This window comes from Temnothorax longispinosus, chromosome 1 (assembly GCF_030848805.1).
Source record: "Temnothorax longispinosus isolate EJ_2023e chromosome 1, Tlon_JGU_v1, whole genome shotgun sequence".
Taxonomy (NCBI): domain Eukaryota; kingdom Metazoa; phylum Arthropoda; class Insecta; order Hymenoptera; family Formicidae; genus Temnothorax; species Temnothorax longispinosus.
In genome coordinates, this window is record NC_092358.1 from 17,798,196 (window position 1) to 17,825,875 (window position 27,680).

The following is a 27,680-nucleotide window of genomic DNA, read 5'->3' on the forward strand; positions in this document are numbered from 1 at the left end:
AATGTAAGCTATAGCATGTATATGTATATATAATTACAATATAAAATATTTTTAATAATAGTACAGGATGTAGATATATAATACTGTAAAAATATTAAAAAATATTTTTAGTGATCCCTCGCGCGACCAGAAAAGTAATTAATTTGAGATTCAGTTGAATAAAAATAGACTTAAATTTAGTTTAGTTATATTTTGTCACGATATTGCGTCATTTTTTCGTACAAAGAGATTCTTATAAAATTTAAAAGTTTTATACTAAATCTCTCAGGGATTAAATTTTTATGCATTAACATAAATGTAAGCTATAGCATGTACATATGGAGGGGTAAAAATCACAGTGGTTAAGTCAAATTTTTAAAAATATTTTTTCGTGTGCATAGATGCACTTTATATATTGTATAGATTGCATCTATGCACGCGAGAAAAAATTTAAAAAAATTTGACTTACACCATTATGACTTTTACCCCTCCATATATAATTACAATATAAAATATTTTTAATAATAGTACAGGGTGTATATATAACACTGTAAAAATATTAAAATATATTTTAGTGATTCCTCGCGCGACCAGAAAAGTAATAATTTGAGATTCAGTTGAATAAAAATAGACTTGATTTTAAGTTCAACGATAATTTTTCATTTAATCGCAAACCTGTATCACCAATTTCAATTCCTTATGAATGCATATATTTTTTCCAAATTATCGTTTTGTTATTAGCTGGCATATCTACGATTTCTATTAATTTAATATCGTTCTCTTCAGCTAATTTTTTCAAGTCTGTTACATCTCGCAAACCCCAACTTGGATCCTGCGATTTCAAAGACTCGTTGAAATTTACGTTACTCTGCGGAGTGATCTGGCCATCGAAAGCGTACGGTCCGTACGTGATTAATAGCCCGTTCGGCTTCAGTAATTGGCCCGCGTTGATAAATAAACCGATGGTGCACTGGTACGGCGAGATATGCATCATGTTTGCGTTATATATGTATTCCAAGCTGTTCGGCTTGAAGATACCGTCACCCCACATCCGGAAGTCCGTGGTGATGTCGATTCTCAAGGGGTTTTTTATATTAGAGTATCCATTCGCGTACGCGGCGATGCTACTCAGAAGTCGCGGCTCGTACTCCGAAGGATAAAACGTGACGTGTGGGAAATGCGGCGCGAAATGTGCCATGTGCTGTCCTGAACCGGAGGATATCTCCAAGAATGTCTGATTGGTGCCGCGTTGGATGTACCGTTTTAAAACTGATAATATCGGATCCTTATTACGGTCCGCCGCAGGATAAACGAGCTTTTTGGCAGCCATAGTGTGCGACCTTGAAGAAATTTTCAGTTTTACTTCCTACAGTAAGTTTGTAGATGCATATATTATTACATAATATTGCCTGCTGTTATATTGCAAAGTGACGTGTGCAGTAAGCTTTGTAAAATTTGTTAAAATATATCATGTTATTTGTATGTCATATCACTGTATGTCCTGATTATTTCACTTCAAAAATTGACTTGTGCCACTTTGAAATTAAACAGCTGAAGGGTAACCATTCTTCAATTTCAAATCTCACCTGTGATTAACAGCGTAATGAATAATATTCATTTCTATGTTATGCTAGATGTAACATTTATAGCAAGAGATTGCATACCCTGAAAAATGCAAATATTTTCTTTTACTATTATATATAAAAATTTATATATAAAATTGTATATTTGACTTTGTTAGGAATCTTAATTATTGAAACGAATATATTGTTGTGTCCAATACTTAAGAAACAAGTTAATATTTCGATAAGTAAACTTAAAATATTATAGATAGGAGACTGAAAATAAATAGTATTGAGAGAGATAATAGAGAATAAAAATATTTAATTTAATGATATTGATTTTTATTAATGGATAATAATTTATTATACAATTAGCTATATATTTGATATAATTTTCATTCTCATGGTTTCTTAAAACATATTTTACATTTGATTGTTAATCTCCATTTCTGAATCGATATAATTGTCCTAAAGAAATTGGAGGTATCGCCAAACAGTCCAAGTATTTAAAAAAAACTAAAGTATTCTAACAAGTCTTTGTGCAAGATATGTACAGAAACACAATCCCTATAGAGTCCGCAGAAGATACATGTCATACATAAAGAAACCTTTCATGTCAATCATAACAAATTATATTGCTCTTCAATTATAATAATTAACTATAATTTCAATGTTTCCTTTTATCCGTGTCGTCTTTTCCTTTGGGTGTTACTTTTTTCTTTTTCTCTTGGCTCTTTTTACTTTTCGTTAATTCTGGTATATATACAGAGTGTCCGGTTTTCTTTAAATGTTCAAATAATTTATTTTTACTAGGAAACTCAGATGAGCAAGAAACACAGCGATGAGTCAGATCGTCAAATCCATCAAATCCATCCGCGACTGAATCCTTTTTATTTTTGCCTTTACTCTCTCGTTCCTCTTTCTTAGAACCTTTCTTTGCTTTGTCGGCTTTCAGTCTTTCATCAACAACACTTGCTTCTTCCATCACTCTGCCTTCACTCTCTGCTTCTTGGTCCTCTTCTTTGTGCGTCTCTTCTTTATTTCGCAACTGTTTACTCAGCTCTATTTTCCTCTGCTGTAACTTCTTGCGTTGTTTCTTTGACAGCCATATTTCCTCGTTAATGCTCTCCGTGTTGTCGTCGCTAGCAAGTTCAAGCACAGGATTAGGATTTTGAATACTACGCTTCTTCTTCTTCTTTTTCTTCCGACGACTCGACAGCGCGACGTCTTCTTCCTGATCAGATATTAATTCGTCTTCGGAAGTTATGTTATCATCTTCATTTTCTATTTTATGTGAAAATGAAATACTTTCACCCATTTCTGGTCCCGCGGCCAGTGGGACATCTCCATCTGTTTTCGTTTTCTCGGTTGTCGGTTGAGAACATCTTGGATTTTCCTCATCGTCCGACATCAGTTCGGCAGGAGAGATATCACCGTCATTATCCTCGTCATTCGGTTTCGAATCGCTTCGAGGAGGGTTCAGCAAGAAATCAGGCATCTGTGAATCTGTTGCTAATTTAGGCCCGTTCAGCGAAACTGATTCTTCTTCCGTGCTCGAATCGCTTTCTCGAGAACTACTACGGAGATCCTCGTCCTCGATCGGCATGACACGTTTGAGTGCGCTGACGTTTTCCTTGTGCTTCTTCGAGATCTCGTGATTTGCGAAAGCCTTGTGCGTCTGAAAAATCTTATCGCAAGCGATACAATAAAATGCATCTGGATTGCTGTTTCTCGTCGTTACCTTCCTGTCATCTATTCCGAACTCCGCCGTTAGATTCGCCTCGATGTTCTTCAGCTGTGCCTCCATGTTCGAGAACTTGGACCATTCGGATTCAGCTTGAGATTGATCCCGCAACAGTCTCTGCCTCTCCAGCAGCTGCTCCTTCCTCCGCTCCTCTGCCTTGCGGAAGTTCTCGCGGGCGCGTTCGGCCAGCTTCGCCGCGTATACCTGCACACGCTTGTCGCGCTTTCGAACAAAAGCAACCAGATTCCGCACCATCTCGTTCCTCTCGCGCTTCGCCTTGTCGCGCACTTTCTTGTTCTCCTTCTTGGCAATCCTGATAATCTGCCGGTTCCGTATTTCGCGTATGTCGTACCGATCCACCCAAGCGTAGGATCTTTTGGTACTGTAACTCTGCCAGTAGGCATAGAAATCGCCCACCGTATCCTCGTAGGAGCTCTGAGAGTCACCAAAGCCAGGTACTTCCTCGTCGGAATCGCCGTCTTCGGCGAACTCAGCGTCCTCCGCCGCCAATTGCTCGAAAACCTTTCTGTAGACAGTGTAGAAACCCTTCTCGTCGTCCCCGTAGCCCTTGAAGCACGAGAGGGAGAAGTATGGGAAAAGATTGATGGAGTCGTCTTTGTAATCCTCCCCGATGCCACCTTTCAGGATGGCCTCGCGATGATTGTCATACCAAGCACGCTCGTGGGGATCGCTCAGTACCTCCCACGCTTGCTGAACAAGCTGGAACTGTTCCTTAGCCTCATCCGGACTGTCGAGGTTCTTATCTGGATGCCATTTCAACGCCAGCTTCCTGTACGCTTTTTTTATGTCGTCATCGGGGGCATCTCTCTCGACTCCCAATACTTCGTAGTAACACTTCATTGTACCGCTGTACGATTACGCACTGCTGGACACAATTTCCTTACTTAAACCACAAACCGTACGCTAAAAGAATTTAGATTATTAAACTACGAGACCAAACAGCTTGTAGATAATGTAACGTTCAGTTTGATTAGAAATGATTTACGAGTTCATTCGCTTTGTTGCATGAACATAATATAACAAAATCTAAAAATAAATAAATAAATAATACATTGGAAAACGTTATTACAAATGCAAGTAGAAGACAATGATACTGATAATTCTTCAAATTCTTAGATTTTCTCAGTACTGACTTTTTTATCCATTTACCCAGTCTTAAGTGTTGTTAATGAATCATATTATTAATAACCTATATTTTATCTTCAAATTCTCTCGAAAGTGCCGAGTGATGATTCAACTTGGCAAGATCAATCGGGAGGAGAGGTACAGGTATATGTGTAATAATCTCGTAAATTATTTCGAACCGAGATAAAACGTCTCCCACTTTATTACCCTATTCGAAGGAAAATTCGCGTGTATAAAATACACGTGCCAATATCGCGATCGCACGTCTTTTATCCATTCCTGTTACTGTCGATCGTCGACGACACTTTGAAAGAGGAGCGTGCTTACCCAGGAGCTTATCGATCTTATTGTTGATGACACTGCGCACAGCTGACGCGCAATCGATGTTAAATATTCGAAATCGCAATTAGCGTATAATAATAACAATCGTATTTAGCGCATAATTATACATGTGTATTATATATCTCGACGAGGGCGACGAGGCTGGACGAGGCCGAGGTGTTCGTAGCTCTGTTCTTCGTAACTGTACTCTTTTACACTTTCTGCACTTAAGATGAAATAGACCGTACGTGAGAAAGAAAAGGAGGAAAGGTAAAAAGTGCAAACAATTTTGTCGAAGACCGGATTAATTTATGTCCATTTCTATCCATAAACTTAAGAAAGAGATAGAGTGTATGAGCGCACTGACGCGCTAGTCAACTGATTCTATGGCGCCCCGACATGTGATTGCTCTCAACATGAATAACTAAAAATCTGTATTTCGGCTAATTATCGAGTTTATAAATATTTAATTAAAATTATCTGGGTGACTCCAAATCTTTTTAATCACACTTCATAACTTCATACAAAATACAAACGATTCCATATAAAAACTTTTATTAATTTATCTATTTCGGCTAAATGCATGGTGTAAAAATAAATAATTAATTACAATTATACGAATGACTTACAAACCTTTTCAATTGCACTTCAAAAGTCTTTATACGAAATACAAACGATTTCATATAGATTCTTTAAAAAACCGTGTATTTCCGACCAAGTATACATACGAATGATTATTATTTGTCGTTAAAGATTTTATTATTCGTGGTAAAGTATAATTAAAATTAATAATGCAAAAACTACATAATTTTTGTAAACTTACATTTATTGCATATATGGCGGCATATGTTTATTACATACATATATTTACATATATACATGTATTTACATATATACGGCGGAAAAGAAATTGTTGGCGTGTTTTTTTATTTTGTACTGAATATTACTAAAAAAATTGTATATCCTGGTTAGGTACCCTAAAAAATAAACAACATACATACATGCATACGTATACGGTGGTATTCATTAGTGTCTCCAAATGATCATTTTATTTGGGTTATTGGATGACCGAAAGTTATGATTTATAAATTTTAACGTGTAATATAACCGCATTCTAAAAAATAATTTTTTTAAATATAAATGTGGGAAATTGCTGCATGGATGCTCAAATGTTGTTAGTTCAGCCTCTGCTAACAATTTTTGTATAACATTTTTCTCAAAAACAATATTTTGAAAGTGCTCATTGAAAATCGCTTCCAATGAGCACACGTAAAAAATAAAATTATTATGTGATGACGATTCTGAATTTCCAAGAATTGAATTTTTGTTTTGGTACGCCTTAAAAAAACAAAAAATTGTCGAATCTTCAAATTCTACGTGATCGATACTATATCCTTCGCAAATTGTGCATGAATGTTTCTTTAAACATTTACGAATAAAAAAATCACATATATAACGAATTGAATTTTTTTCAACTAAATCGAGCTTTTGATAATCAACGTCATCCGGCATAAATTCCTCAAAAAGTCCGCTTTCACTTTCTTCTTCAATTTCTTTGTTTTCATCTTGATTCCGTCCGTTTAAGTCTAACAAGATATTGTCAAAATCATCCTCGCAGTTTTTGTTCCCCGTATTAAAGAAATTGTGAAACAGCAATTTTTTGAATGCTCGAATGAACGCCACGGCAGGAGGGTTCAAACAGTTTCCTTTTTCTAAACAAATTTTTTCAAAAAAGTTCTCTATAGGCTCTCGATTTAATCTCCTCGTTTGCACAGAATTAAATCCTTCTTCTTTGAGGCATTCCCACAGTTGCAGCACGCCTGAAATAGTAACTTTCCAGCCATAGATGAATTTAATTTTGTTTGTCATATCCTGACCATCGTGATTAATAATTATTAATGAATCGAAAAACTCTAAACAGTCCTTTAAAAAGGCAGTCTGGAATTCATTCCCTTCGAAAACGTGAGCGTGCGGTTTTTCTTCCGTGTATTTCGCGGTAGAATTTAACATGTCAAAAAGTTTATCCATTTTGTCTATGAAAGTTACCGTTCCAATTGCCTCGGGTGATATTTTTCCAAAATGCATATATGTATATATACCTGCCGCCACAGATCGACTAAAAAGTTGAGTAGTTAATCGAGTTTCCGTTTTTTGGAGCAGACTTGGATTTACATGAGAGTCAGTTAATTTCGGCGCCAACCTGAACTTCATTATTTTATCGAACTCATAAAATTGTCTTACGTGCTCCATCTTAACAAAAAGTTGGTCAAACATGAAAGTATATTTTAAAAACATATTTCGCATTCCCTTCATCAAATGCGGCACATCGAATAGAAAAAAAATCTGGCAGTCATTCACCGTAAAATATGGGATAGTAGGCGTAATTCTTAATTCTTTTGCGAGCTGCTTATTCTTAGGATTCATATCACACACTACGGCAGCAACTATTAAACCAATATTTTGCAATTGAAAAATACATTGAGCGAGTAATTGTTTGAGAACTTCAGTTGAACAAGCTGCATTCGAAAGTTCGTACGCAAGAGGCTGTTTCCAATCATCAAAAATACCTCTTACAGTAAAGACGTATGCAAATTTTGCTGGATGGAATTGCTTTTCATTGCCACTATCATGAAAACCGATAACTTCGTCAGTCTTTGTATTATAATACAAATGGCATTTTAATGACATTTCATCAAAGTGTACCACGCAAATTTTTCCAGATTCTTGCGTAGTTGCAAATTTAACGGCCAGTAAATTGAACACGTTTTTATTTATGCCGCTCGTAATAGAAATATTAGTTGTAATTCTATTGAGAGTTACTCTACCTGGCAAATAAAATATCGATGTCAAAGTTCTGTACGCTCTTGGCCCTTTAAAATACCAATTCAAGCACAATCGTTTAAATTCTAGGGAATACCTCCGACCGCAGACTTGTTTCTTGCCAGATAATACTTGTTCTCTTACTAACATTGCTACTTGCGGTGACAGAAATTTTTCACAGGCCGTCAAAAATTGTTCTTCGGTTACATCTGTTATTTTTTTTATTATTTCATGCAAAGCAGCATTCTTTTTTTTCAATATTCTATTTTCTTTTCTTAGTATTCTATTTTCTGCTTGTTTTTTAAATTCTTTTTTTAGTATTTTATTTTCTGCTTGTTTTTTTAATTTTTTCGGAGCATGAGCAGACAAATCATTCGAGGTTTGAATAATTTTATGAATACTAGGCTTCAGTAGCAGCTGGACTCCTCTGTGATCCTCAACATCACTGGTCTCTGCAGTGACTGCAATTTTAGGATCTGCCTTACTGCTGTTATTTGCTGAAAGAACGATGATTGAAGGCTGAAGAGATTTGGCGGTGATGTTAATTGGTTCCAAGCTGACATTGTGTTCCGCTTGTACATTAGACTCTGCAGAAAGCTGCGACCTTTCTCCCTCTTCCAACAAATGAGTAGTTTGTCGAATACCAGATGAAGCGTTAGTTTTTACATTTGCACAATTCTGAAATCAGATTTCATAAAGATCACGTCTATCAGGATCAAACAGCTATTTACATGCAGAATTGTTACAAAGACAATGGCTGCAACAGCCTTAAAACTATAAATAAATAAATTCAATTCAATTTTCTTCCCATTAGTGTCTGACAAACACCACTCACGATCAATTTGAACTTAATCGTATTTCACATTTCAGTCTCAATCTAGCATTGTGTATTGTATCTCTTGTAGAGATTATACAATTCCAGAGCGCAAGAAAAATGAATTAACTTAAATTCATAAGCTGCAGCATATACTCGATTTTTTTACTTATTCTTTAATTGACCATTTCTTTACTTACCACATTATTCCGATCATTTTCTAAGTTTTCACCCAAATTGAGAGTTGGTTTAGCCGAAGGAAGTAAACGGTTTTTCAAATCATTTGAATACATTCGGTTCTCGAAGTGGTCGCTGCAAACTCTATAGGTGGAATATACATGTTCCGCTGTTTTTTTCAAGAGATCCTCGCGATGACACGCAATTGCCCACTGTCTTGACCTAAAATCATTAAACTTTTGTATTATGATTTAAAGGAAATTAAACGGAAGAAATTGTCCTGTAACATGTATGTACAAACCTTTCGCCATCCTTAGGAAAACGAAAGAAACGATAATTTGCATTTATGCTTTTATTTTGGCAGTTTTGAACGCTGCAAATCTTATAACCTCTTTTATTCATTTTAGCGTCACACTGATGAACGATTCCACTTAACGATCGCAACGCTTTATTTCATCTTTCTTGCTGTTTGTCAAATGTTAAACAAGGACGAATGATGCTCATGAGAGTTGTGAGCGAAGTGGAGCGAAGAAGCTTTTGATTGGTGCTCGAAATCAAATCCTCGAAGGCCTCTCCGTGGCGGAACGACGACGTCACATCCTCTTTTTTCTTTTTTATAGATATATCCGGCAAGTTGGAAACTCGTCCGGCCCCCAGGCTCTGTGCGCGCGCCAATTTTTAGGGACTTTTGCGGCGGAACAGCTGATCGCTGTCTCGACCGCACTGTCCAATACCGTTCACGGCGACGGCAGGCGAGACAGCGATGGTCGCGGAAGTGCTGTAAGAATTGCGGATCCGGGCGATTTTCGGCAGGTATCGCCAACTGCGACGTCCCGGCCGATTGCCAGCGGTGCTTCGTCGAATCGCGGTAATTATTTCCGGCGGGTTACGTGCCCGCGCGACCCTTGTCAGCGCGCCCGGAAGGTGGACGTACGCGGGAGCAGCGCGAGCGGCGCCTCGTAGCCTTGATCGTCTGTGACATTTTGCCAACGTGATGTAGCAGACGCCTCTAATTGCTCTCAATCATTGCCCCCCTCGCGAGTGCCTAATGAATTTCGCGGACCTGACGTGCTCGTCGGACTCGACACGCCTCCCCGTAGATCCACCTCGCCGGTTTCGTGCGCGTTTGACGTCAGCGAGTTGTGATTATTTAGTTTGTTATTTTACTGCGCGGTTATCTCCCGTTCGATACCAATGATAACACATCAAGCGATATTGTATATTTCAGTTTCCCGGAATGTAATTCAATTGCTGGCAATTATCTCTCGTGCTTTGGACATTTTTCTGATTGGCAGTGCAGAGATATGTGATTGACAGTGTTTGCTTCGAAACAATTGCTCCGATATTTATTTCTTTCCTTTGCAACTACGCATTTTACTTTTTTAGATCTAGGTCGTTTCAAAGTATACTTTGATCAATAAAAGAAACGTGAGCGCTGAACAACAGTAAGAAAAGTGTATCGAGATTTTGTTTGTTGCATTATGATAATTGTTTTCAGATTGTCTGCCAAGATGACGGCAGGCACCAGCTTAGTGGTGCCCATAGTGCTGTGGGGACGCATAGCGCCAACCCATTGTATTTCCTGCGTCTACTTGTCTCGGGATCAAAAGACATTGGTGACAGGATGTTACGACGGGCAGATATGTCTGTGGCAGGTGGATCCGGAGACCTTAAAGGTATATACAGAACGCTTGCGGATCCTTTATTCATTATCGATTCACGCTACGGCCGTGGTTTTCAATGTAGATGACTCCGAGATGCTTGCTGGTTGGACATACCGCCCCAATAATGTGTCTCAGCCGAGCCAGCGTCGTGATGGAGCAGAATTTCATCGTCAGCAGCAGCGAGAGCGGGGAGATGTGCACCTGGGATCTAGTCGATGGAAAGTGTCGCGAAACGGTGAAGCTTAACAGCGTCCACACGCAAATGTTGCCCTACGTTTCTGCGGGTGGAGAGGACGTCAGACTGTTTTGCTCTGGGTAGAAATAACATTATCCATATACGTCACACGGTAGTATCGAATTTCATCAAGGATGTATATGAATGCAAGTCTTTTTTGTGTATTTTAGATACTATCCCGAGGTTTTGGTGATGGACCCGTTCAGCTTGGAAGTGCTGTTCACCTTAAGCTCCCGCGTCAATCCAGACTGGATTAGCGCCTTGCACGTTTTGCGGCCGGCCAAACGGAAAGGTCGGTTCTACGTGCATACAAGTTAGTTACACTCCATCACACCTACGCTTTATACCATGAACAACTACCTTCTATTCAGTTTCACTGCCAACAGATACTGTACAAAAGGTGAATCGCAATATGGCTTTTCGTGATTTATTATCGAAAGTTTAACGCAATAATTTGGTTTGAATCTCGCATCTATTGCTGTCTAAAACTGTTTCTTCTCTATTCCTCAATGATTCTTATATAACAGACGGCGCTCGATATCCTTCTGCATAAATAAAAATTTAGCAATGCGCGAAACACAGTATCTTTTGGTGTTTCATTATCTTCTATATTTATTTCTTTTTAAATAAAGAACTTGAGGGTATTAGCGGTAAAGTTTCTTCTTTTCGGTTATTTTTGTGTCTCATTCGGGTGAAGTTAAGTTGGATGATAATAATGATTATTTATAATAATTAATGATCGTACCTAGTATAATTATTTAAAAGTAACTAACGGTATCTGAGGCACTTGTACAGACGTTTCTTTTGTATCTTAAATTTTATACTCTGCTACTTTACCTTTTTTTTTAGGCAATTAACCTGAAGAAGCTTTATGCTTTGGATACAGGGATTGTCGATGAATATTTCGAGCTATTATTTTTCGATGACCTATTACTCGGTTTTGCGAGTAAAGTCATTTATATTGTATCTAGTTTGATAGTAGCAGTTTTATATATCTAATATTTTTAGACTGACACCTTATAATAACAGTTACATTGTTGCAGCATGTTAATGAAACTGGAGACAAGTCAGCGCTAGTGCGCTGGCAGTCGAGGCTGTATCACTTTTCTCGTTTATTTTTTTTTCTTTTATCTAATTGTGGTTCACACATCTCTTCTCCGCACATCGTCACTTGAACAATCTAATCATTACTAACAATTCGTCTTACTTCTCTTTCTTTTTATATTAAGTAACAATATCCATATATCTATCCTGTTACTCACATATATGAATGACATGTCATTTATATCTATATACACATCGCATTTCATTACACTTTCATAACACTTTCACCTGGTAACTATGTTTCTATCTCTATTCGTAAGTATATATAAATATATATAATATATATATTATAATGTACATATTTACACGCGGCAACAATTGCACGCTCTGTTACTGCTAAATTTAATCTCGTATTATTGTTGTAATTAAAAGTATGTTAATGTTCAAACTATATTGATTACTTCTCCAAAATATGACATTGACTAAAAAATGTGATCTAATAATTAGAGAATGTCTTTTTTTAAATTCTTTTTTTTATTTTGTAATTTATAATTTTAATTTGCAAGAGAGTTTTGGAGGAGAAACGCCAGTGTTTACAGCTTTAAATGTTTACCGATTTTTTTAAAAATTAATTTCTAATTTTTGTCGCTATTTATGGCAGTTACGCCAGAGTGCTAATTTATTGCTTGTATTTTTTTTTACACCTTGTATACGTGGAGATTGTATACACATTGTATATGTCAGAAAAACTAGTATAAAACTTATATTTGTAAAACCAGACTAATTGCAAACGAAGGTCTTAAAGTAATATTGAAAACAGGACAGACAAATTTATTACACTATTGCGGAAAACGCAAATATATTATCAGTACCTGTTGGACGCAACTATACACATTAATTATTTTTTAATTAAAATAATCCTTGGATTCTGCTTAGTCAAATAAATTAAGTACACACATAGTTTCTGCATAACTGAAATTAAGCATGATTTCGCTGTAATTTAATACGTTATTGCTTTCTACTCCACGGAAACATCTGGCATGCACGTAATACTATACGCATACAGAATTATATTACCGCTTCACGAGGATCATATTGTACCTATTAGAATAACAACGCTACCTTTAATCACCTGTAACACTACCTTTAGCCGCTTTATTCGATATCTGACATAAATATTTATATTTGTAAATTAATTATATTGATTCGTTGAAGCTGGCAAGTTTTTTCATAGCAAACAGCGAACTGTTCTACTGATCCTAACGAAATTCTATCGCTTAAAAATGCTAAAACGCTCTCTTAGATTTACTTAACGCGCAACAGGCGCTTCCATTCGTTTAAAGACGACGTCGTGCTGGCTCTGACGACGACGGGCACGGTGAAGGTGTGGACGCTTTTGGGACACGAGAATCGTAACAGCGAGCCTCTGTACGAGCACGAGAGCAAACAGATCCGCTGCTTGAACGCGCTCGCGATGACTTGCTGCCCCTACAATCAGAGAACAGTGCTGATTGTATGCTCCAAGTATTGGCAGGTAATTACCGTTATCCTTATCGCTATATGTGATTGGAGAATTTTTATTGCAGAAATGTCAGATGAAATACTTTTAAGAATAAAATTTTGGCATTAAGATGCGTTTTTTGTATTAATTACATCTGTAGTCAAAAGCTATATTCATATCATAATTAATATATATTGAAATAATTTTATAGATATTTGATGCCGGCGATTTCTCGGTTCTCTGCTCCATCACGGCCCCACGTGGCGAGCGTTGGATGGCAGGCGATTTCTTGTCCGCTGATAGGGTCATCCTGTGGAGCGACGAAGGTCACGGATATTTATATAAACTTCCAGCGAAGTACGTACTCCTTTAACGCAACGTACGATCATTTCTTCGGTGAACGTCACGATTGTCGAGTATATTCTAGAAATATTCTAGAAATAAATTTTTTAAACACTTTGATTTTCTCCTCCCTGGCTGGTAATAACGTTGCTTAACGAACGACTGATTATCTCTCTTACGCCCCGAACTTAATATTTGCGAATGAGTGACATTACGTAACAATTCGATCGAGATACTCGAATGTTGAATCTTATTGATTAGCACATATCCCTTTATTGCTTCTAGGATTCTGGTACAACTTGACAGGTAGTTTATTCTCGCGTTTATATAAGTATTAAAATTCTTTTGCAAATAATCTCTAACAATATATTTTTGTGTGAGGAAACAGTTATATTAATAGTTTAGTAGCATGGTTATGGTTACTAAAAGCGCACTTTTTATTGACTTTGTAAAGCAGTTTATAACGATTAACAAATGCTGAAATAACGATTTAAATAGCTAAATACTTAATCGCAGTTTACGTGACACATCTTTGGGAAATAATTTCACAGATGTTTCACAGCTGTTGTTTTAATCTTTAATATTTTACTCTTTAATCTTTAATATTTTAATTATATACGTAAATAACATGTGACATTGAAAAAGTAACGCCAAAATTGTTTTGAATTTCTAGCTTAATTGTCAAGCGCATTAACTCGGAAATGAGTTCTCCAAGTTTTCAATTATAGGGCTGAGAATGCTGTAGAAGCACTTGCTGGCAATGCACACATTCAATATTTTATTTTTTATCTTGTTTGTAACCATTTATCATGCGCCTACATATCCGGAGTCACACGTTATCGTTTATTAAAATACGCTACATTATAACAACCCGATTTCATGAATTAAGAAGTAACCCATTCTTTGCCTTCACACATAGTTATTCCATTCGATTTTCATTCGAGATATATGAATAAGAATACCTCGAATGTAATTATTAACAGCAGTTGACATCAGGAAAGTATAATAGAACTATTAATAGAACAATGATCAAACTTGAACGATAGTTAAATGATTAATTAAATAAAATTCGTCTATGTCATATTTTATTCTTTCATGTGAAACTAATTATGAAGGGGGGACTTCCCTTTTTTGGGGTGAACTTTGCGGCATTCGGGAAGTGGCTCAGCGTTCGGCTGAGCGTAGTACAGTCCCAGAACACAACTTTCGTACATGCACATGAATTAACAATTAACACAATGATCCATCTTACGGTAATGTCTTTTTCATATTATTCACATCTACTGCATTCTACGCGGGATCTGGTGTTCTTCTAGCAAGCTGAAGGGCAAGGCTCTCAGCAGGTAACCCGCATTATCACTTGTACATATTCTCCATATTGCTCTCTCTTCTAATCTTTATTTTCCTCTTCGTCTCTTTACGTTTATTCGTTTTGTCATTCTCCTTCACCTTTCTCTTATGTTCGTAAACACGATAATTCGCTTTTACTCATCTTTGGTACAAGGTGATATGATAAACTCAGCAGCGTGGATTCGTATTGATGACACTATGCGAATGCATCAAATTTCATATTTTATTCTAACAAATTTTATTATATTGCGAATTACGCGCATTATCAGTGAGCATCCAAACATACGATGGTACTTTCATTTTCCTCATTTTCTCTCATATTTTTAACGTCAGGAATTTTCATTGGCGTTTACGTACAAGAGCTCGCATGTATACATTCATATACATCCTGCGGTATTTCAATCGCGTATATTCAATCCATCATAATCATTGACAATCCTTAATCGCAGTCTAAACAGATAAAATAGAACGAGGTGAAAATGTAAAGATACGCGAAAGAAGGTAAATGCGAGGAAGAATTACGTATTGCCATATTTCATTACTTATGTTCTCAAATTCTGTTTGCTTTAAGTTGCTTTGCACTGTTATTATTAACTGTGCGATTATTATTAAATTAACAGACGTGACACAAAGGTAATCCATTGGAAAAAGTCTTCCCAAAGGCAGAATATTTCAATATTAAAAGAAAAATCAGTACTATGTTTTAGTTCGAAAATAATAGGCACGAAATATATGTCGTATTTTAAAATTCGTAATTTTTTCTTTCTTTCTAGTATAAGGATAATTTTAATTAATAAAATTTGTCTAAGTCTTGGCATCAAATCTTCTACAGACTTTTCTACCTTTGTGTATCGTTTATAATGTTCTGAAAATGCTATTGCTTCGAAAAGATGTTTACTCGCAGCGTTTGCTTGCTAGTAAACATAGTCGGCAAATAAACACGCATACTGGAAGCAATTCGACGCAATATGAAGCTTATGCAATGTGGAAAAATAGTTGGACTATTCTTGGACACAGTTTTCTTGAATGTGCATATTCAATGTTCGAAGATTTTCATGTCTGTGTTATATTTTGCGATATTTTCTCCAGTGGAAAACAATGTCCATGAATAGTGTGTTTAAATTTTTATTTTACATAAAAATAATCACTAATCACGAATTTTTTTCCACGGTATGCAGTAGCGTTGCGGATAACAAGAACTTTCACACCGCCGGTGCGGAGTACGATCAGCCATATCTGTACTGCACATTAACGCAACCTGGAGATAAGGTGAGAAATATTTTTCTATTGTATAGCGATAACAAGGAGTATTCCTATCTTGATAATCTTATTACAGACATGTCTTTTAATTGTTCTATGTTCAACTCTTCGAATTCTTGACTCTAAATATTTTATTCCTACATAAGACTTCTTTCGTCTTAAAAATCTTCGATTCTAAAGATTGCTAGTCCAAGGAAACTTTATTCCTAAAGTTTCCAATTCCTTGAATTCTTTGATCCTTTATTTCTCGGTTTCCTATAATTCCCGAATGTTGTTTACATGCCTTCCAACATCCGCGGATTTTCGTCTTCCGTGTTTCAGCCTCTTTCCTGTCCGCCGGCTATGCGACTGGTCACCGTGCAGCGTCAGAACAAGACCCTAAAGTATCTGTTACGCGGGGACAGCGAGGGCGTCGTTATTCTCTGGACAGTGCCAGACGTGACGACGCAGGAGCTCGCTCAGATCTGTCAGAACGACGGGTCGTCACCACCGGGATTGTCGCCGACCGTGAAGACGAGTCTCACCGCTGCCTGGGACGCAATGAAGCCGCCTCCTGTAGGGATACTCGATCAGTTGGACACCGGCGATGGCCACGGCATTAAGCTCACCGCTTGCATATATTTGCCGCAACAGAGTCGACTAGTCGTCGGTCGTGAGGATGGTAGCATTATCATCGTGCCGGCGACACAAACCGTAATGCTTCAACTACTCCACGGCAATCATCAGCAATACGATGGTATCATCATATTTTCATTATTTCTCTATAAAATCTGTATATTTGAAGTACTGATAATGGATGTGCATCTCTCCAAGTTATACTTGTGTAAAAATACTAAATCAATAAATCGACACGATGTAAAACTAATTAAAACTACAAGTAGATGATGTAAAATGTAATAACTTCATACTTTATAACTCACTTTAAATCAATATTAGAATTTTTTACGATTTAAATTTTTATTTTTTCTTTACATACGTTCAGATTGGCCACCGCATCAAGTTTTGTTGGGCCACTCAGGACGAGTAAATTGTCTGCTTTATCCTCACGGCGCGGCACCTCGTTACGATCGTACCCATCTCGTTTCCGGTTCCGTGGACTTCGCTGTCTGTCTCTGGGATTTATACGCCGGCACATTGATCCATCGGTTTTGCGTTCATGCCGGTGAAATCACGCAATTGATGGTGCCGCCCGATAATTGCAGTGTATGATTATTTTCATTATAAGAATTTGTACAATAAGAATGACGATTAATTTCTAAGCACTTTAGTCGAGTCTTAATCCATGAAAAATATTGCTAAAAATCGATTAAGATTTAATATATTTGTATTTGCAGCCTAGGATACAGAAGTGCGTTTGCAGTGTCGCATCGGACCACAGTGTTACATTGCTCTCGTTAGCGGAGAGAAAATGCGTCGTGCTTGCCTCGCGACACCTTTTCCCAGTTGTGACCATCAAATGGAGACCACTAGATGATTTCATGATAGTCGGATGTTCGGACGGTGCCGTGTACGTCTGGCAAATGGAAACTGGTCACTTGGATCGCGTACTGCACGGTTTGTTTGCTCCACGTTGTTTCAGTCTCCCGAGTATTATTCGTATTTTCCTAATCTTTCAATTTCTTAGGACTCCTTAAATTTTTACTTTTTCAGAGTCTCGCAGATATTTATTATGTTCTCTGCCTTATGTCACTACATTTCTTAAATTGCGTTTAGAATTCATGAGAACAGCGAATTACTTCTTCTTCTTCTAGGCATTATCGCGGAAGAGGTGCTCTACGCTTGCGACGAGAACACTATAGCAGCAGCCGGTGGATCCGCCGCCGGCGGTGAGCTAGGACTTGCTAATCCTGCCGTGCATTTCTTTAGGTAAATGAAATCTTGCAGCACGGATGGTGAGAATCTTGCGTGTTCCTCAGCGTAGTAAATCATCCGGGATAACGTTCTCCGTTACAGTCCGTCCAATTTTTACTTCTCAGAGGTTTGCGCCATCGGAACCTGTCGGCGATCAGACACGCGACGCAAAGAGGGCTGCATCAATTGCAACAGCTTCACGGTGGGCATGGTCCCGACCACGGCAATCAGATAAAAGCCAAAGGTTCGCCGTTGATGATCCAAGGATTCAGAAGTAACCCGAAGGATCCAGAGAGTCATATCCTATTTTTCGACATAGAAGCGCTGATAGGTATGAAATCTTCGTAAAACTTTAATATTTTCTATGAAAAAATTAAATTTTTATGTATAAAAATTACGTAAAAAATTACGAAAGTAATTTTGCATTATATAATTTGTGTTATGACATGATGCGATAATTACGATAATAATTTAATTTGTTTTTCCGCTGCAGTACAATTACTTAGCGACGAGTATGGTGCTATGTCACCCGGTTCCTTAGAGGCGCAAGGACTTATTTCCGCCGCCGAATATCAGAAAGTTGCAGCACTCACTCAGTCCGCCAGTCCCGATGCGCACAAGAAAATTGTTGGTAAGGATCTTTTCATGTTATTCCAAATTATATTATGATAAAATGTTGTATTTTAAAATATAACTATTGTAGATAAGAACCACGTTTTTTCGCAGTTCTATCCGTTTAAGAATAAACATTGCAGCTATCTCTATTAATGTATCCCTTTGTAGACTTTTTCGGTCGCGTCAAGGATAAGGCGGGTGATGTTGAGCGAATATTGAAGGAGAAGGATCGTCACGGTATCGTGTTTTATTATTGTTACTTGTTTTGCAATTCTGTTTATTCATGTATTTCGTTTACGTATAAAATTATTTGGATTACTAAAATCCCTATATATTAATATTTGTTACAAGCTTCACAAGAAAATATCAATATTCTCATAATCTTTTTTTTTAGAATTCTGAAAATATTTTATTAATGATTTATTTGCGTATCTTGTTAATTGACACATATAACACATGATATTGTTGTCCTTCTTTGTCATAAATTTTGATTTGATTTGTGATTGCTCGAATCGAAAGAAATTGTTTGACGTGCATTTTATATTTTATTTGCAAAATATGTTTTTATAGGTTCGCGCGGGTCATGTCGAGTTTTATCTCTTCTGTCAACTTTTTCCATTCAATAATCATGTTTTAGTTCAGCCTTTATATTCTTTTATTATAGTATCTTTCAAGTTTTTGTTTTTCATATCATTGAATCTTTTAAAGTCCCTAATTTACAAATTTTTGTAACTGTAAAATTCTGAATAATCTTAATATAATTCAAATATAATTTAATTCAATCCTCAAAGATTTCTTGCTTCTATTTTTAGTAGGTTGCAGTAGCATTAATGTTTCTTTATAGACTTCTTCAGTTCAATCATTTGTGGTAGACGTTTTCTTGCAGTTTCTCTTCGATTATCGTACTATCTAAAGATAGATTTCTTTCTGTAGGTATATTGGCTAAGATGAAGGAGGGTGCGGAGAATGTGCATACTAAATTACAGGCCAAAGCGGAAAGCGTCGGCCTCAAGCCGTCGACATTTGACGGCAAAGGTTAGACAATGTATCTTTGACAATGACAAATTTTTATAATTCACGGTTACAGCGTGTCTCGCACGAATTCATGTTGTATTTTAGAGTGCCCACTTACACTTTATGATTCTCGTGTGTCAATAGATAGAAATCGTAGTTAGTTTCTTCAGAGCACTAAATGGTTTTATCCTCACCATGTCTACATTATATTCTTAACAATTCCATTAGGTTTCTAAACACCAAGTCGGACGTCATCAAACATGGAGATGGATATCATTACTACTAAGATAGCTTTAATTTTATTGATATGCACGCTTGTGTGTGAAAGCCTTTAAGTAAAATTTAATATGTGTTTTCATAGAATTACCACTTGCTTCTCTTTAATTTAGTAACTGATTATGTTTATAATGTGTTCGTTCGTGGATTATATATTAACTATTGTTATTATTATGCGCGCGAGGACGCGCGCGCGTGTGTGTATGTGTGTTTTTAATTATGCTGTTTGATACTAGTGAATACCTTTTAGGAATTTTATTTCGATGGATTTTGCCAATATGTTTATGTATTTATTCTTTTGTTAAAGTCTTGTTTTTCTAGTTGCGTTATACCATAGCTGTTCTTGCTGTTTTGCCGAGTATTATTCAAGAATTATTGCAATACTTATGTCTATTCAACTTTTTGCAGGCGACAATTGGAATAACAGTGACGCGGCAAAGAACAATTTGAAACGGAACGGTGCGTTTAGTGAGCCAAATGCGACGATGGAAGTAGCGCAGCTGCTTTTGAGCCTTCTGCACGCCTGGGGCATGGATCCAGACTTGGACAGAGTTTGCGAGGGAAAGTTGGGTTTATTGCGGCCTATGGTTCCTATCTCTTTCGGAGTACTATCCAAGGGAGGTATGTTTCAATATAAAGTTATAATGTATGTTATTCAAAAATAAATTCTCTGCTAAAACTTACATGTAGTCATGATTAAAACACATGTAGTCATGATTAACACATTTATGAAAGATCTTTTTATGTCTTAGGATCCATTTAAATTATATGTACAAATAGTTTTTTTGTCTAATATAAAATATATTTTTATATTTAAAATAGCATAGTATTGAAAGAATTTTTATATTTTTAATGTCAAATAAAAATATTGCAGGTTACATGTCGCTGTTATTACCAACTTGGCAAACGCAGCTCGAGCCAGTCGGTGAACCTGCAACTCAATTGGAGCAACGTTTGCCCGCTGAGCTAGTTAGGCAAGAGAGACTCACTAGAGCGTTCACGGCGAGAGCACACTGGGAATTATCGACAACCTTAACGAGTAATCATTTACTGGCAGTAGTCGCTTTATCGAACACTTTAATGTCGATGAACAATGCAACTTTTGTACCTGAGCAAGAGCGAAACCGCAAGATGCATAGGTGAATTAACGCAAAATAATTAAATTACAATACAACCAATAATACTAGATTGTCGTTAGTTACTCCTAATTGTATTATTGTATTATTGTAATATAGTCATATAGTATGTTTAACAAAGAAATTTAAATCTGAATATATAATATACAAAAACATGAAATAAAGTATTATCTGGAAAGTAAATTTTTATGAATAGGCCGGGCAATAGAAGTGCAGTAAATTGGAATAAGACAGAAGAGGAAAATGAGGAAATGTACACGGTACAACAAGCGCAGATCAAGCAGGGTTGGTCTCTCCTGGCTACCTTGCATTGCGTATTGTTGCCTGATAAAGTTGCGGCTCAGGGTGGTGCTAAGACCTTCAAGCGGCCGCAAGTGGAGATGATGGCACGAAGGTGGCAACATCAATGTGTGGAGGTTTGTGTGTTAAATCATTGAAGAAATTCTCAGTTTTAGAGCTAACTATTCTTAATATATAAATTATTGAGTTATTGGAAATCATATAATTGTTGTTTATCTTATTTTTGAAGTACATCGCACTTTGTTGTATTCTAGATTCGAGAAGCAGCGCAAGCTTTGCTTCTTGCCGAGTTAGGCAGGATGGGCTCAAAGGGCCGCAAAGCGCTTGTCGATAACTGGTCGCAGTATTTGCCGATGTATAGCACTCAGGAGCCGATTGCGCCGCAACCGCAGAGCCAGATGACTTCGCCGGCAGCCGGAAGTCCGGTGCCACCGTCCGAGTCACAACCAGAGGAAGAAGATGAAGAAGAGGAATTAGCGGAAGGTGAGTCCATTAGAGAAGGTTTTCTTCTAAACTTTAAATAGTAAGAAAAATAGATATAGTGGAAATATATATGCACAAAATGAATTTAAAATAACTATTACAGTTTGTAATTTTCCTTGGTAGAGCTGAGTATAGCTAGGAAGCCATCAAGCGTGGCGGAATTGAAGCGAAAGCAAACCACGGCGGTGGTGTTGCTGGGCGTAATAGGAGCTGAATTTGGTCAGGATGTAACTACTACAAACCAAAGAAGGGATAACGAGCAAAGACGGAAGAGCTCGATTGTAGAAGGCTTTGGCATAGGAAATAACAATCTTGCCAGACATACCAGCATGGCGCTCACTCATTTATTGCATGCGCCTCATTCTCCGAAGTTACCGTTGCACACAGCATTACGAAGAGCCGCGATTGATCTTATTGGCAGAGGATTCACCGTGTGGGAACCGTATCTCGATGTATCCAAGGTAAATAATATTTCGAAATATTTTATTGTGATATTTCAATATTTTTACATTCACATTATATTTTGTGTGTGTTCAAATAAATTTTAATAAGATAATGATGATAATAAAACATGATTATATTACTATTGTCGCTAAATCGAACAGACACTAACGTTTACATAAATGAATATATCTATTAAATATAAAATCTTGTTTTATGTTCATTATATTACATATGAATGTATATGTAAAATTAATTATTTATTATTTTTAATGCTGTTTCTTAGGTTCTGTTAGGCCTATTGGAAATGTGTTGCGATGCGGACAAGTTAGTACCGAGTCTGACATACGGCCTTCCTCTCACGCCGCAAGCCGACACTTGCCGCACAGCACGTCATGCTTTAACGCTGATCGCTACCGCTAGGCCAGCTGCTTTTATCACCACGATGGCTCGCGAAGTAGCCAGGTTTAACACTCTCCAACAGAATGCCCAGACCTTAAACGTCAATCTAGGTGCGAGTGTCTTGACCAGGGCAAAGCCAGAGATCCTCAGGATTGTCGAACAATTAATTGACAAGATGCAGAGTGAGATGAGCGATCTTCTCGTGGAGGTATCAATCTAGTTTTGTTTTAAGAACAAAGCTAATTATTCGGAAAAAAAAGAAAATTCAATATACGCAACATGTTTTGTATATTTACAACAATAATATCTGTATTTTTTAAATTAATTTTTATGTAATTAATTACGTTTGTAGGTAATGGACATTATTCTACATTGTCTTGATCCAGGTCATCTGAAAATGAAGCCTTTGAACGAAGTATTTCCAGCAGTGTGTAGATTTAATCAAGTAAGCCATACATAACTAGGATTTTTTATGAATGAATTATATAACTATTTATTATGATTCAATTCTTCTAATCCAAGTTATGATTTAATGATTAAACTTTTATCATTTATCAAAATTTTGTCGAGTTGTATAAAACATTCTTTCGATATTTTGATGTATATTTTATGTAGTATAGATGTGCTTGCAAGTTATTTTTTTAAATTTTCTTATTTACAGGTCAGTCATTGTCCAGCAACGCGCAGGATAGCGGTTGGTGGTCGCGGCGGTCAGCTGGCATTATACGAACTGCGAGGTAACGTCAAGTGTCAAACCGTCTCGGCTCATTCGGCGCCGGTTACCGCGCTGGCGTTTTCACCGGAAGGGAAATTCCTCGTCAGTTATTCTTGTTCCGAGAATAAACTATGTTTCTGGCAGGTAGGCGTACAAAATCTCACAATGTCTAATTCTTATCAATATTTACGCTAATGTTGTCTTAGCTCCTAGCAATCTATTGTACACAATATATAGATATAAAGATTCTAATAACATTTGTTCTTCTGGTTTATCTTAAAAATGATGCGTGACGTTATTTCGCGATTTTCCAGCAAACCAGTAGCGGCATGTTCGGCCTGGGCAACTCGCAGACTCGCTGCGTGAAGTCCTACAGTACCGCGCCCATCAACGACGTGGCCCGATTGAACCCTATGCGCTTAGCACGGCTGATTTGGATCAACAATCGCACAGTCACCTTGATGCTCGCTGACGGCTCGGAAACGCGCTTCAATGTTTGAACATCATGCGAGATCGATCTGGAGCTACCAACGGCTTCGTTCGGCAAGCGAAAGCAGCTTGCTCGCCATTTAGCGCCGACTACATCGATTGAGCTTGATTTATACGATGTTCTCTTCGTTAACAAATTTTTTACATGAATCCTAACGATAGTCAATAACAACAACGCTGTTTTCAATGAACAAGCTAATTTAATAGCATTCCAAATTAAAGAATGCTATTTTATTGGCTATTTCTTGTAGAAAAGTGATTAAAAAATAAAAAGTAAGCGATTCCACATATATTGAAAAACATACCAATTTAAAGGGAACACTGCATATAAATCAGGCTTTAGCGCTAACTATTTATATAAGTTCTCTTTCTTTGTTTACAATTACATTGAAAGGTGGAAATATAATTTTTGGAGTTAGCTAATCGAAGCTGTCGGCGCGACTTTAGTCGAAATAATTCGCGTGTAAACCAGGAGCGCCGTCGCCGATTTCGGCGCGCTCATTGGTACTTAATTGATAATGTTAGTACTGAATAATTGGATTTCGCTGTATTTCACTGTGTATATCGTTGATATGTAGTATGGCTGTCCGGATCCAATCTAAGATATTCTTCTCTTAAATAAAGTCAGGGTGTCAGACAGCCTTATTTGGCGCTAAATTGGCGCGATGAAAGTACGGATCATCAGCAATAGTTTGTCACGTAAATTTTACGAGGTCAGGGAGATCATGCAACGCGAATTTGTTCCTGCCAATCCCCCGGAAGTTGCAGCATCTGTAAGATATATAGTTTATTGCATAGCTGCGAAGTTTTAGTTTTATTAACGATCGGATATTTTGTCATAACTTAGGTACTCGTACGATAGAGATAAGGATAATTTCCATCTGGCTTTGTTAGGCTGCAGAGCTACGAAAGAGAGCATTCTATTGTATTTTTATCCTGTACATATATTGCTTGAAAGTATATTGTCAACTTCCGGTGGATTAAACTTGCACGTTTCGTCGCTTCTCATTAAGTCCCTGGGATTTTCTCGAGTCGTCAGATTGTCCAAATCCTCGGGTCGCACATCACGTGTTTATGAGTCGGATGTTAAGATTGCATTGGTTTGAGATTGTGCATTTCTTGATTTAAGTAAATAAAATGTGAATAAGAAAAACCGTAGAGCAGTATATATACACGTAGCTAAGAATAATGACGGACGGCAGTAAGGTTGCTCGGCGGCTCCGTGACATTTAATACCGTCACGCTAAATTGACGAATATTCCACGATTGACTAACCGATATTAGTATTTATTTCATCACGTAGGATAGGGTGAAGTGCATGTCCGCTCTTCGAGATCGGTCAATCTGAAGACGCCCTGCGTCGTCGTTCTTCTCTCGTCACCAACGACGGAGCGTTCCCTCTGTTTGCGAACGACAGAGCGTCGCGTGCGTAAGATACACACGTAGGATTAATTTATGTCACTTTTATTTTGTGTACGCGGATTCTCGCAGTACATTATGCCACACAAACGTGTATCGGGTGTGTCGTAAGTCGCGTGCAAATCGCTTTCTTTCTTTTTCAATCAGTTGTGGAAGAAAATGGTTTTAGGATGAGCACGTTATTTATTTACAATTCTGTAGTTTAATTTCTTTTGTTTTTTTTTTCTTTTGAGATGTGTGACTTGTGGTCACTCCGCATCAATCTTGCGATTGGTGATGGATGATGGTCCTTTTGTCGAGATTCGAGCTTGGATACCTGAATGACTACCATCCTGGAACGATCGATAAATCGATAATGTATGTTCCCGATCAATCGCGCTTTCTCTCGTGAGAAGATTAGTAAGAAAAGTTGAAAGAATATATGGATATGCATATGTAGCTTTAAATTGTATGCGTATCATATAGCATGTAAGATTGTGCCAGCAGGGATTATTTGTATTATTTTTGAGAATCAATCAGTTTTAGATTACCAAAGTTATCATAAACACTTTAAAAATACGCTGTTAGGTCGGTATTTATAGTCAGATCTTATCTGGTCAAAGGCAGTCTTAATAAGACTCCATCCAGCCAATGAAATGACTGTATTAGCATCTTAAGACATTACTTAAGATGGTCTTGAAATAAGAATGGACTATGAATACCAGCCTTATTGTTATGTATTAAACTGTGGACAAATTGGACCACATGCGTGTGATTCTGAATTTTACTAATTTAATGTACAGCTCACAAAGAATAATTCTTTGGAGTGGATAGTCTAGAAAATTGATATTTCTCATAATAACGTTTCTTAACGTTTCTTATTTTAATTTATTTTTAAATATATTATTAAGTATCTTTTATAATTTTCTTTAAAAAAAGTAATGATATTGCGCTTTACGAAAAAAAATTTAACGCAAAAAATTTATAATACAATATATAATAAAATATATAACATACACAATTTTATATTAAGAAATTTTAAGCTCTAGTAGCACAATTAAGTTTTTCGCGTTAAAAAAATTTTTTTTACACGAAGCATAACTTTGTGATATTATTATTGACTTTTTTAAAGGAAAATTTAAGATACTACCACCTACCACCTGGGTCGGATATTAAATACCTCGATAAAGTAGATTTCAAATCTGTTCAGACATAGTTCCCAAATTTACATGAAATTGATTAAAGTGTAGGAGCTTACTGTCTGTTAGCAATTTTCTCAACTTTGTGGAGGTGTCCTTCATCTTCAATTGTTTATAATTCAAATAGTTTTAATACTCTGATAGGTCTATTAGAAAAAATTGCATGCACAAAATTATATGTGGAAGGGCACATTCGCTTCTTCCGATGTTTTCATAATTTAAAATTTTTTTTTCATCATAACACAAGATCGTTTACGCGTTGTACTGACTAGCGCAATCATACTTTACTTTATGATACATTATATTATAGCGTCGGTCGTATCATGCAGGCGTGTCTATGATCGGCATTCGCGCATAAAGCACTTCTCTAAATATCTATTCATAGACTCGGGAGAGAGCGATTTGCTCTCTCTACCAATGTAATTTAAATTTATTCTCGCACCAAACTCATTTTTGAGTTTCCATCCTGCACGAAATGAAAGAAACAAAAATATTTGCAAAATTGATGTTTTCTGCCGTTTTTCGTTTCTTTTTTTTTTTCAAATTAATTCCGAATCGAAATTAACGAGGCCAGCTTGTCCTCGTTCTTGCAAAACTCGACAGGCGACGAGAATTACATAGCGTTAGTTTGAATGGTCGATCGACCATAGGAATGAGTTTATCTAGCGTCTGATTGATCGCGAGTGACGTGTACAAACCAAGCTACGCCTAATTGTATCTATGTAATTATCTTGTGTACGTTGTAACCGATTATGCGCGTTATGCACCACCTTACAGGGTGTGTTTAGGTCGTATTATACCGGATAACACGATTGTCCTACTCGTATCGCTTATAATTGTCGACAAGTATAATAAAGAGAGAAACTCCGAATTTCATCGTTCTTTTTAATGTATTTCTTTTTTTTGGAGCTCTAATGTTTTGAGTGGTAGTCGAGAAATGGAATCTGACGAGATGTGCGCCTGGTGAAAAGATTACTCATATTTTCTCTGAAATTTTCTAAGAATTTCTCATTTCTTTTTAGATTTACGTAAAATTCTTAAAAATAATGTAAAATTTTTCAAATGTTTTTAAAAATAATTGGATGAGGATTTTTGGAACATCTCAGTATCTACATGCATGAAAATTTTTAATAAATTGAGCGGATTTTCTCATATTCAGATTTCTACAAAGATATATGTTGGCAGGAAAAATCTGAAGTATTTTATTATTATTTTTTCGGAGCTTTTCTGAAAAATGTTTCAATTCGTTTAAAAAGTTTAAAAAATTCTAAGAGTTAAAATTTCTATAAAAATTCTGATTAATAATATATAAAAAATTCTGAGACATTTTTTCACCAGGGTTCAAATAAATTGAAAATGATAGAGGCATAAAAAAATGGAACTTGACGTGTTGTGAATCAAT

The 27,680-nt window shown here is 36.7% G+C and overlaps 3 protein-coding genes across 9 annotated transcripts; 1 reads left to right on the forward strand and 2 right to left on the reverse strand.

Annotated features, from left to right (window-relative positions):
• Positions 1-4: 4 nt before the first annotated feature.
• LOC139812958 (methyltransferase-like 26) lies at positions 5-4,899 on the reverse strand. 2 transcript variants are annotated; one of them, XM_071778153.1, is made up of 3 exons: positions 4,759-4,899; positions 1,566-1,644; positions 5-1,319 (listed from the first exon to the last, which is right to left on the reverse strand). In XM_071778153.1, exons 2-3 carry the CDS (start codon positions 1,595-1,597, stop codon positions 677-679), a joined length of 675 nt encoding a protein of 224 aa, XP_071634254.1. In that variant the 5' UTR covers positions 1,598-1,644; positions 4,759-4,899; the 3' UTR covers positions 5-676. The 2 variants fall into 2 exon arrangements, with proteins under 2 accessions (XP_071634254.1, XP_071634261.1); XM_071778160.1 differs by having other exon boundaries at positions 4,639-4,772.
• Positions 1,651-4,900, reverse strand: LOC139812893 (dnaJ homolog subfamily C member 21). 2 transcript variants are annotated; one of them, XM_071778058.1, is made up of 2 exons: positions 4,759-4,900; positions 1,651-4,209 (listed from the first exon to the last, which is right to left on the reverse strand). In XM_071778058.1, the coding sequence occupies exon 2, from the start codon at positions 4,144-4,146 to the stop codon at positions 2,209-2,211; it is 1,938 nt and encodes a 645-aa protein (XP_071634159.1). In that variant the 5' UTR covers positions 4,147-4,209; positions 4,759-4,900; the 3' UTR covers positions 1,651-2,208. The 2 variants fall into 2 exon arrangements, with proteins under 2 accessions (XP_071634159.1, XP_071634148.1); XM_071778047.1 differs by having other exon boundaries at positions 4,639-4,781.
• A 4,339-nt stretch (positions 4,901-9,239) lies between these two features.
• Positions 9,240-27,149, forward strand: Rbcn-3b (WD repeat-containing protein Rbcn-3B). Of its 5 annotated transcripts, none has more exons than XM_071777909.1 (26): positions 9,240-9,431; positions 10,062-10,239; positions 10,310-10,542; positions 10,633-10,754; positions 12,850-13,040; positions 13,219-13,364; positions 13,635-13,655; positions 14,666-14,692; positions 15,878-15,968; positions 16,281-16,695; positions 16,942-17,162; positions 17,294-17,513; positions 17,711-17,825; positions 17,936-18,141; positions 18,304-18,441; positions 18,594-18,662; positions 19,359-19,460; positions 20,124-20,336; positions 20,590-20,854; positions 21,048-21,267; positions 21,406-21,634; positions 21,758-22,095; positions 22,362-22,685; positions 22,830-22,922; positions 23,139-23,336; positions 23,507-27,149. In XM_071777909.1, exons 2-26 carry the CDS (start codon positions 10,075-10,077, stop codon positions 23,690-23,692), a joined length of 4,548 nt encoding a protein of 1,515 aa, XP_071634010.1. In that variant the 5' UTR covers positions 9,240-9,431; positions 10,062-10,074; the 3' UTR covers positions 23,693-27,149. The 5 variants fall into 5 exon arrangements, with proteins under 5 accessions (XP_071634010.1, XP_071634025.1, XP_071633995.1 ...); XM_071777894.1 differs by having other exon boundaries at positions 9,291-9,431; positions 10,633-10,775; XM_071777903.1 differs by lacking the exon at positions 9,240-9,431 and adding an exon at positions 9,676-9,991 and having other exon boundaries at positions 10,633-10,775.
• The last annotated feature ends 531 nt before the right edge of the window (positions 27,150-27,680 follow it).